Genomic DNA, 10000 nt, shown 5'->3' on the forward strand with positions numbered 1-10000 from the left:
GTTACAGTTGTGATAGCACTTAGCTTTTGGTTGCATTCACAACAGCCAATTGATTCCTCTGCAACAAAATCTTATTTCTTTACTGTGAACACATTCTTTTGTTAATGTGTTCCTTAATGAGTCATAAAATTTAACGTACTATCGTCATCGTAATCCGTAATAAGAGTATTTTCAAAAGAAAACTTTGGGTTGTTTAAGCGTCATGGAGCTTTTCCAAGTCTTAGCTTTTCAGTAATTTTATTTTATCAAATTCTTTCACGTTTAATTCTCAGTATGTTGGTTACGCCAGAACTTATGTCAACCCCAAACTTACGCCCGCAGCGGCTGAAGTCTTGCAGGTGATGTAACTAACCTCGAATGGTAGTTGTCTAAGGTCACTTACCTCATTTGGGGTTATATTTCCTTAAATTGAATGGTTATGAAAGAGGTGAAAGAGGTGGTTTGCAACCAATCTAGGACGTAAAAACAGAACGTAAACAAAAATGCATACCATTTAATTGAGGCTATTTAATTGGCTTATCAAACAAAAACAAACGAGTGCGAATTTTCATTGGCTTAGCGAACGCAGATGCAAACAACGTCATCTCTCCGTGGAACTTTCTGGAAAGTTTCGCTTTGACGTCATTTGAAATGCAGTAATGTGATTGGGTAATCGAACTGTTTACTGCCCACATTAGGAGTTTCCTTGTCGGGAATAAGGAGAAGCTTTGTTTTAATCTTGCCAAACATATTCCTGTAGTTTAGCTTTGTAAGGGTAACCAGTATTGCTTTTAGGTCTACTAATGGGTTCGTTTAATCACTAAAACCTATTTTTGTTTTTGCTTCTTGATCTGATGACAGAATTTTTACCTTGATTTGAGACGCCAGCATCAGAGTTCAGACAGCACGCCTATCACCACGAGACAACTGGAGTCGCTAATAAGACTAACGCAGGTGCTTGACAAGTCAATTCAGTTCGGCGATGGTAGCCTTTTCGCGGGCTCTAGATGGTGTTGTTCTCGCCACATTGGTGGCACGCGCGCGGGAAAAGTCTGGCCCGGGGGGGGGGGGGGGAGAGCACTAATTGGGGATACTGTAAGGAAGTCAAATCAAATCAACTGAAATAAAAGATTGGACTGGTTTTTGAGGAGAGGGGAAACCCGGAGTACCCTGAGAAAAACCTCTCGGAGCAGAGTAGAGAACCTACAAACCCACATATGGCGCCGAATCTGTGACTCGAACCCGCGCCACATTGGTGGAAGGCGAGTCCTCTCACCACTAGTAAATTAAAAAACACACGCACATACGCGCGTTGGTTTACGTCTGGTATAGAAAATCGCTGCTCTACAGTGATTTAGCCTAACCGTTGATTTTAAAGCTATTCTGAAATTTCATGACCAACCCTTTGCATTTACTGTTCGACATTTTTCCAAATCTTGGTTTTCACATGAGCTCACGGAGGCCATGTTGGAGTCCCGATCCAAATGATAGACCAATTTCGATATATTAAAATTCAGTCCGAAACAAAAAACGTCATCTCGAGGCTCTGGGGAATAAATATAAGGATTTGTATGAGTTTATTCCCCAGAGCCTCGAGATGATGCCTTTTGTTTCGAACTGAATTTTAATATATCGAAATTGGTATATTCTCCGGGAATTGAATTTTATTGTTGTGCAAACTTTTTCTTTCGTTTTCGTTGAAGAACATATCTGTTGATCACGTGAGTGAAACCCAAGGATAGCGAGTGATTAGACACATTTCCAAAGGGTTTAGGGACAATAGCATTATTTCCTTTTTCTAAAAAAAATACGTTTTTCGTGGCTAGGGGTGTGTGGGTGTGGAAGTGATTCTGTCAAGGGGATAGTCAGCAAAGATTCCCAAGTTTGAGTTCTGTGTCCATGCAACTAGGTCGTTTCTAATCAAAATGTTTATTTTCCATGACCCTTTCAAACTGTCATTGTTTAAAATTAACGTTGATCGTCAAGTCAAACTGAGGAACGTTAAAATTAACGATAATAGTAAATCAGAGGATGCGGAGTTGCTGCATTTTAACCTAAAAAAGCTTGGAAAAGGGAGTTCAATTCAAAAGCTGCTGTCATTGGTTGGGATTGAAACTGTTGATCCCAGCAAGCAGAGCACGATCCAACTACCGCAAAATTTTCCAGTACTTTGATTGCGTGGACGAATGAAGGCCCTAAAGTGTGGGTGACCATTTTCAACTTTTAAATAAATGAACTCAGTGTTAATTACTCCATGCGATGTTATTTCAGGCTCGAGCTCGGTTAGAGATGCGTGAGAAAGCAAGTCAACAAGACGCTCATGATGTTGTGGAGATTATGAAATATAGCCTGCTTGATACGTTTAGTGACGACTTTGGAAACTTGGACTTTCAACGATCCCAACACGGCTCAGGAATGAGCTCCAGAGCTCAGGTAGTTTCTTTTCGTTTCTTTTTTTGAGGATAACTCGAAGGGCGGGAAAGATACACCGTGCATTTATTGCCAGCCAGACACAAAAAACAGCTGCCAGTGTTATTTTGTGAATAGTATGAATAATAATAAAAAAACGGCTGCATCGCGTTTTGAATTGAGTGACCCTGAAGGCCAAACAAGTGGTGACTACTCCTATACGTTTGTTTTGCTCTCTTTTTCAGTCCAAACGCTTTGTCGCTGAGCTAAGCCGCGTATCGGAGAGGGAGTACAATTCTCTTTTCACCGTGGATCAATTGAGAAGAATAGCAAAGGTAACGGTGCAGTAACAAATATTTTAACTGTTTTTTCTTCAGCCTCTTAACTCTTTCCTTTTTCTTTTCAATAGGACTTGCGACTTCAGATTCGTAACTTCGAAGATTTTGTGTACTCACTAAACAATCAAGGTTTTCTACTCAAGAAAGGCCCAAGAGTTTACCAGCTGCAGACCTCAAGCTGTCTGTAGTTAGGTTGTTTTATTTGATCATCCGTTTATGATTTTAAAATTGTAAGATTTCTTGTAAACTGCTTTAGAAAAATGTATAAAGAGCCTTAGTTTGTTGAAAAAAGTTTCTGTTTGATTTCCGAACTTTTAAGAGCTCTTTTTTTGTTCCGCTCACGATATTGCCAAGTCAAAGTGGCAATGGGCTGTCTTCAAACAAGAGCCCTTTATTTCGGTGTCCATTAAAGCTCTAGTTGGCTTTAACTCTACAGATGTAATATCATCCTATGGCAAGACTTCAAATTTCTAGCCCCAGTTGTTCAAATGCAAGATAACTTTACCCAGGGCATAAGTCACTATTCAGAGTAGGAGAATTTTTCAGGCTTTCCTTTTCTTACTACATAAGTAACCTTCATGATTGGGATGATCCGAAATCAAAATCAAAAGTCTACATTAACAGCGCACACCAGGGTTACTTCTTAGTATCTGACTAGAAATTTTTCCTCCAGCCGCGCTTCAGACATTTGATGAGAACCAGTCTCGTGTTTCTCAAGTTGCCTCGTTCATGCCCATGCCTTGACAAGGGAAGACCCCGATTCTCATTTCATAGATTTTTTTTATAAAATCGGGCCACCCAGTCCTACCAGCAAACTGACAGCATCCATTGAAGTTTTTAGCTTTCAAAATTTGCCGACGAATTGTATCAGTAGGTCCTGGAATTCGTCCACAGAAAGGCCAGAGAGACACCTTCACTCGTGAATTGCCATGTTTACAACAAAGCATTTTAGGTGTCCCAGTCAGCATGAAACAATCTCTCACCTCTGTTTTGAGAAGACCAGACACGAACGGTTCTTACGTTACGTTTATAGCTGTAAAATGAACTCAAATGTCAATTCCTTGTAAAGACCGACATCTTTTTTTGCTATGCTGGGTATCGGAGAGCCAGAACATTTACGCATGTGCTGATGGAATGGTTGAACAAGAGAGAAAAATGCAGTACCCCCAGATGTGGCGCTGGAGCGTCGTACCAAACGAGCCATCCCGGGATTTCGGCCCGTGCGATGGCTTTTGGACGCAGTTGGCCCTTCGCTAGTTTCTGCTACCGACCTTCCTCCCGGTACGGCATTGAGGGAGAGATATGTCGCCCCTAAACCATATGTGACCAATCCCACTCCTACTCACAGCTCCAGACCGCCCTTGTCATTACAATTAAACGTAAGGTTTCGGTCGCTTAAATATTCAAGGGAAAAGTCATTTTCTCTCTCACATGGTAAGCACTGGAGTCGCGGAATACAAAGTGTACGCACGCGCCCTGCTGAAGGTAACATACACACATGCATAAAATTTCTTTCATCTCAAATTTCAGAGTAACTACAAGAGCTACTATCTTGGAGACATTACATTTACAGCTAAATAAATATAGCATAGCATAACATATACGGGTAAATAACCAAATTAATTTAATATATTTAAAGAAAAATTGATTCAAAAGAAAAGCGGCTATTCAAAAGGCTGCCCTGGATTCTCATTTTAAGACCTATTAACCCAGTGGTACGAATAAAATCACAGGTAGCGCATTCCACAACTGCGCCCTGCAGTTGAAATATATGTCTTTCGTAGCCAGTACGATAGAGGTTTTGCACGGCAGCCATGTTGCATGGCAGGAACAACAGATTCTTTTTCCCATGGGAACAAATGTTCTTTCTAATGCAAAAAAATTTCATTGTTCCTGCCATGCAACATGGCTGCCGTGCAAAATCTCTACAGTCTGAAGTAAGCTTGAATTTCACCTACTGGGTAGCCTGTGAACAGGCTACGAGAGTAGGAGAAATGCGCAGTCGAGGGCAGACTGGGTAGGGGAAGTTTAAGGTGTTTTGACATGCATTACATTACAGTCGCTAACGTTTAGTCAGTGTTTAGGTTCCATAGTAAACAGCGCACACCATTTTTGGACGATGTTTTTGTCTTGCTTTCGACACCTCGCAGTCCTAACAAATTATATCATCGCGTGACATTATGATTGTGTGATGCGCAGTTTGTATGCGCAACGACATTACAACTCGTTCGTCGTTCGTGACATGACAGGGCAAGAATCACACAGTTCAGCCAGCGGATATTCCTTGGAGCAAAATGGCGTTGGTTTTCTTTACTTTCCTATCGCAGAAGCTCCTCTTTTTGTATCTTGGGGGAACATAGACTTGAGCGTAAAGCTCTAAACCGAGAGGAGAACAAGTCTAGCATTTCCTAAGGGAAAAGAGCATTTTTTGAAGTTCCACCTCAGTAGGCTGCCCGATCAAAGGTTAAGTCTGTGAGACAGATTTCTTGCCGTTTGTGACCGGTTGTGTGAGCACGGAGCGTTCTTCTGAGTTGCATGATGTATTCTGAGTGGGTTTCTTTGCGACACACGCTGCAGCGTGATCATAGCAACAGGAGCGTTCTGTGCAGGTTTCCTTCTACCGTTGGAAGGGATGTTGCTTACACAGTAGTAAGAACACTAGGGAACTCTGAGATACGTGAATCGCTGAAGTCAGCGAAGGAACTTGACTGGATTATGGAAGTTTTGTGTCATGGTCTTACTCTCCAAATGACTGAAAGTGACGGTGAAATCGTGAAAGGCTGTGTAAATATTTATCTTGATTGGCTCACAGCATTAGCCAATCCCAAGAAGGGACTTCCTGACCCTCTCTTAAGATCCCCAGAAAAGTATGCAAGAGACATCTTCCAACACTTCCGTAACCTTTTCGTACACAGGGAGGAAGGCAATTTAGCTTTACAAGCCTCGCTGTGTATCAGGGTTCTGCAAAATATTCAAGCCATGGCGGCAGAGGTCATGCTGTCCCCCCTGACATGGGAGGCATTGCTTAAATTCTTGATGATAATCAATGATCTGCTTCTGTCTCCGCCAAGTACATCAGGAGGACTTGCCGAACACTTGTGTGAGAAACTGATTGCTGTGTTATTTGAAGTTTGGTTGCATGCTTGTCACCATCATTTTCCCATGCCGTCGATGTGGAAAACTCTACATGAGCTTTGTGTGTCCTGGCGGCATCACAGTGCCATGGTGGACTATTGGAGTAGAACTTCTCTATCCCTTACCAAGAGAGTGATCCAGTATTTGTATGGTGCCAAGTTTCCTTTACCTTTGGTAACTGCAAGGAAAAATGATGTCCACATGCCAGCCAATTTAGTCAATGAATGTTTGATCCAGTGTTGGTTCAGAATTCTTCACATCATTGGAAATCCTGTTGACCTTTGCAAGAAGGAAGTCATCGGTGCAACACCAAAATTCAAAGAGTTTGCATTAGTGAGTAAAGAGGTTATCTCACCTGAAAAACACCAGTGTTTGCAGACTCTTCCACAGAATTTTTTACAAGCAATGAAAGGAATCGCAATCCTTGTCAATGCTTTCTTGAGCACTACAACCACATTTGATGAACCTGTCAAGTACACTCCAATTCCAGCGCCAATAAAAAGCTCAAGTCCACTTTCTGCCAAAAAGCGTGACCATAAAGGACTTAGTGTAGGTGTAGCGTTAGGCCTAAGTGACCAGACAGGACTGATTACAAGGTCGCAGACAGTTCCTGCAAGACACAGTAGTGGTCCTCCACCTACAGGAGTACTGCAGAAAGCAGAACTGTCAAGCGTACCATCAGCATCAGTTCTTTTCTCACAGTTTTCATTAACAGGCAATGATAAACCATCAGGAGATAGTGTGTTGCATTTGTTTGGATCCTGGCTTTTTGATGCTGTGTTTGCTAAGCTAGACATGCCATTGAATTTTAAGGCTCTTTGTAAGATATATGATGGATTCATTGGAAATGGTGTTCCTGAAATAGCAGGGATGGCAAAAGTTGGGTAAGTGTAGAAAACATATTCATCCTTAATTTTTTACAGTGCACAATTATCTTCAATACAGATGTCTTTAAATGCTCTTTGTAGCAGTGAACTGGGAGAGAAGTATTTCAAATCAAACACCACATGCCGAAAATTTAACCCCAGCTGGTAAGATACATACACATATACAACTGGTTGGCTATGCATGTCCATGTACTTACAAAGAACAATACCTGACTTGTACAGTTTTCAATGGTCGTGGGAAAAGTATAGAATAATTTTTAAGATGCTACTAATCCTGGTTTATATAAAGTACTAAACATCAAATTAATGAAATTTCCCAGAACAACATCACTGTTAGTACTAAGAAACTCTACAAAATGTAAATCAATAGTAGGCAGTGTGGCCAAGTGGTTAGGGCGCTTGCCTTGAGATCCCGAGATCCAGGGTTCAAGACCCGCTTTGACCACTTGTTGAATTTGATCCTGGTAGTCCCTGGTTCAACTTCCCATCTGCACTTGTAAAAAACCAACTAGTTTGCCTCCAACCAGTTGGGACTCAGTTGTTGTTGTTGTTGGAACAGTTGTTGTTCTGTTCCGTCGTTTCGTTGTGTTTCATTGGCCCCGAAAAGCCCCTATGGGGAGCGGTCAATTAAGTAAGTAAGTATGTACTAAGTATGTGGTGATTATGCTTTCTCTGTAGAAGGATTTTACAGTTAACCTGATCAGTGTAAAATGCAGACAGTCATCCACAGAGACAACCCCAAGCCTTGATTGATGCTAAGATAGCATAAGTAAAGGGTCTCAGTTCTTACTGCATTCTGCATTTTTACTGACCAATTTAATTAAACCTGGTGCAATTACATGCACTTACTACTGACCACACTGCAAAAGTAAACGGTCATGAATATACAGCCTTGTGAGTAAGTTATCCATTAAAATAAAAATGAAAGGGTTTTCAACAATGGCAAGGTGGTGTGTGACATGCTATTAAATAAGTTGTACTAAAAATTAACAGTAAGATAAAAATTATAAATTTAGCGCTATACAAAGATTCAACCACTAACTGGTTCGCTCAGGAGGTCATGAACTTCGGTTTAGGAGACTGGCATCAGACCAACACTCACATAACAAATCCTAAAACTTCAGTATAGCCAATTTACCTTTTTTCTAAAATATCCACCTAAAAAATGGCTTTGAAACCTTTGCCTACGGTGATGATACCACCTACAGTAGGAAACCTTGACTTCCATCAAAGTTTATCTTGCACATTATCACTCAAAAGTATTCATACAGTGATCGTACGTCAAGTACAGAGTATCTTAGCAAAGCTCTCTTCTTCCTTTGCTGTAATCTAACTTTGAATGAAACTTTTAAGAAAAAGCATTGATGGCATAAACACCTTAAGCATTAATTTTTTTTGCCTTTGCTTTTATGCTCTTTTGGAATCACATGAAAGCAAACAAGGGTAACTTGTATTCCTAACTCAATTTTTTTTGCATTGGACACTTTCACTTTACAGAACTCCCAAAAGCCAGGTTGTGAAAGTTTTTATTTCTGTTTTCTCTAACCAATTTAGCTTTCAACCAGTTGGAAACAGTCTTGACAATGATTTTGAGCCTGGACGAGCTGAGGCATATGGAGCCTTGTGTCGCATTTTCTGCAGCCATCGGTCTGGTGAAGAGATCAGGCCTGTCTATCTTTCAAGGTTTTATTTAGCGTTGGCAATAGGACTGCTTTACTCAGAGGTGAGTAATGGTAAAATTGCAGTAAATGGTGAACTTGCAACTTGACAAAACAATATTGTTTTGTCAGTTTGGAACTGGGGAATATGAACTGTGAAGTGGAAAAGAGGGAGGTGAAAAATGAGAATTGGAAATTGAAAAGTGTGAATAGGTGGAAAATGTGTATACCGTAATGAAACTTGGAAAATGAGAAATGAGAAGTCTTGTATTTATGTACTGAATAAGAAAGTGGAAATTGAAAAAATAGATTGGGAATAAGGAAATTACATGTAAATTGGTGTAAAATGAAATGTCTGATGTGAAATGGGTTACTTGTAAAATAAAACAATTTTTTTTTGATCCTTGGTGTGTGAAGTCCACCGAAGTCAATGTATACCAGAAGCTGTCTCTTTTCTTTCAGTCATTCACAGGCCATGTTCTTTGTAGTATCCTGCTAAATTCAGCTGATCTTTTAAGAGTTGATCTTCAAGGAGTGCAAGTTTTGTTGCCACATCTGATTACTGCACTAGAGATGGTATTGCCCAGAAAGGAAATTCTAATAAGGTATCCTCTTTGAACTGTAGTAATTGTTATAATTGAAACTTAACTGTAATTAAAAATAACTGCAAAAAAACTTCAATGATTTTTTTTGGCCAAATTTCAAGTCATGTTTAAACCTGATCAATTCAATTTTTAAGTTAACTTTGTAATTTTTGCAATTGAAAGAATTCCATCTACTTTGGTGTAACTGTACAATAAGGCAGCTGAACTCCACAATGGAGACTAGGAAAATCAACAAAGCAGCAGCTTTATTAGGCATTGGCGAGGACTTATGTTACATGTAGTTGCTTAATGGTATGCAAATATGCAGAAAGCTGCAACGCTATAATCAACACTTGTATTTCATAACTTAACTAAAACGCAGTACATATACATATCTCATTACCTAACCCTAGCTTAACCCTAACATTAACCACATGGCTAACCTATAGATCAGTAATTAGGCCTTTGGGTGCAATTTTTTATTGAATGATCCACTACCAGTAGTTTTCTTTAACATACATGTAACTAACTCGATTGATGCCTCAGGCAATGGAGAATAAAGAAATATACTTTTAATCAGAAAATACATGTTAAATGAAATAACCATTTTAAAGCTAATGTTCATTGCTGACATAAAAGAAGCTAGTGTTTAGTTTGAATTTTCTTGTTTCATGAGTCAATAAGTCATGAGTCAATGAGTCATGAGTCAATGAGCCATGAGTCAAGCTTTGAGGCAGGTGAGCGGTTTGGGTTTGGGTTAGGGTTAGGGTTAAGGACAGGGTTAGGGTTAGACTCATAACTTGACTTATGGCTTATTGACTCATGACTCATTGACTCATGACTCATTGACACATTGACTCATGTTTCCCTAAAACTCAAGAATTTAATGATTTTTTTTCCAGTAGAATTTTAGATTAGTGCACACTTTTTTTATCAAAGGTGTAATGTTCACACAACTGAGCTACGTAGAGCTGCTATTCATCTTCTTTTATCCATGCTGTGCTTGCCGC

At 39.9% G+C, this 10000-nt stretch overlaps 2 protein-coding genes across 6 annotated transcripts in view; both read left to right on the forward strand.

Annotated features, from left to right (window-relative positions):
* LOC137979106 (DNA helicase MCM8-like) overlaps positions 1 to 3035 on the forward strand; it is a 34671-nt gene extending 31636 nt beyond the window's left edge. For 4 of the 5 annotated variants that reach the window (XM_068826287.1, XM_068826288.1, XM_068826289.1 and 1 more), the window contains 5 exons: positions 273 to 338; positions 841 to 933; positions 2251 to 2412; positions 2634 to 2723; positions 2798 to 3017. In XM_068826287.1, coding sequence (XP_068682388.1) covers positions 273 to 338; positions 841 to 933; positions 2251 to 2412; positions 2634 to 2723; positions 2798 to 2914 — 528 coding nt within the window. In that variant the 3' untranslated portion in view covers positions 2915 to 3017. Of the gene's footprint in view, positions 1 to 272; positions 339 to 840; positions 934 to 2250; positions 2413 to 2633; positions 2724 to 2797 lie in introns of all 5 variants that reach the window. The other variant, XM_068826286.1, reaches the window with a different exon arrangement.
* Positions 3036 to 4987: 1952 nt separating this feature from the next.
* Positions 4988 to 10000, forward strand: part of LOC137979031 (ral GTPase-activating protein subunit beta-like) — a 27311-nt gene continuing 22298 nt past the window's right edge. Inside the window, exons 1-4 of the mRNA XM_068826186.1 lie at positions 4988 to 6745; positions 8303 to 8471; positions 8869 to 9011; positions 9930 to 10000. The exon at positions 9930 to 10000 is cut by the window's right edge and continues 27 nt beyond it. Of these exons, the coding sequence (XP_068682287.1) occupies positions 5262 to 6745; positions 8303 to 8471; positions 8869 to 9011; positions 9930 to 10000 (1867 nt within the window). The 5' untranslated portion in view covers positions 4988 to 5261. The remainder of the gene's footprint in view (positions 6746 to 8302; positions 8472 to 8868; positions 9012 to 9929) is intronic.

Source organism: Montipora foliosa, chromosome 12, assembly GCF_036669935.1.
Source record: "Montipora foliosa isolate CH-2021 chromosome 12, ASM3666993v2, whole genome shotgun sequence".
NCBI classification, from domain to species: Eukaryota; Metazoa; Cnidaria; class Anthozoa; order Scleractinia; family Acroporidae; genus Montipora; species Montipora foliosa.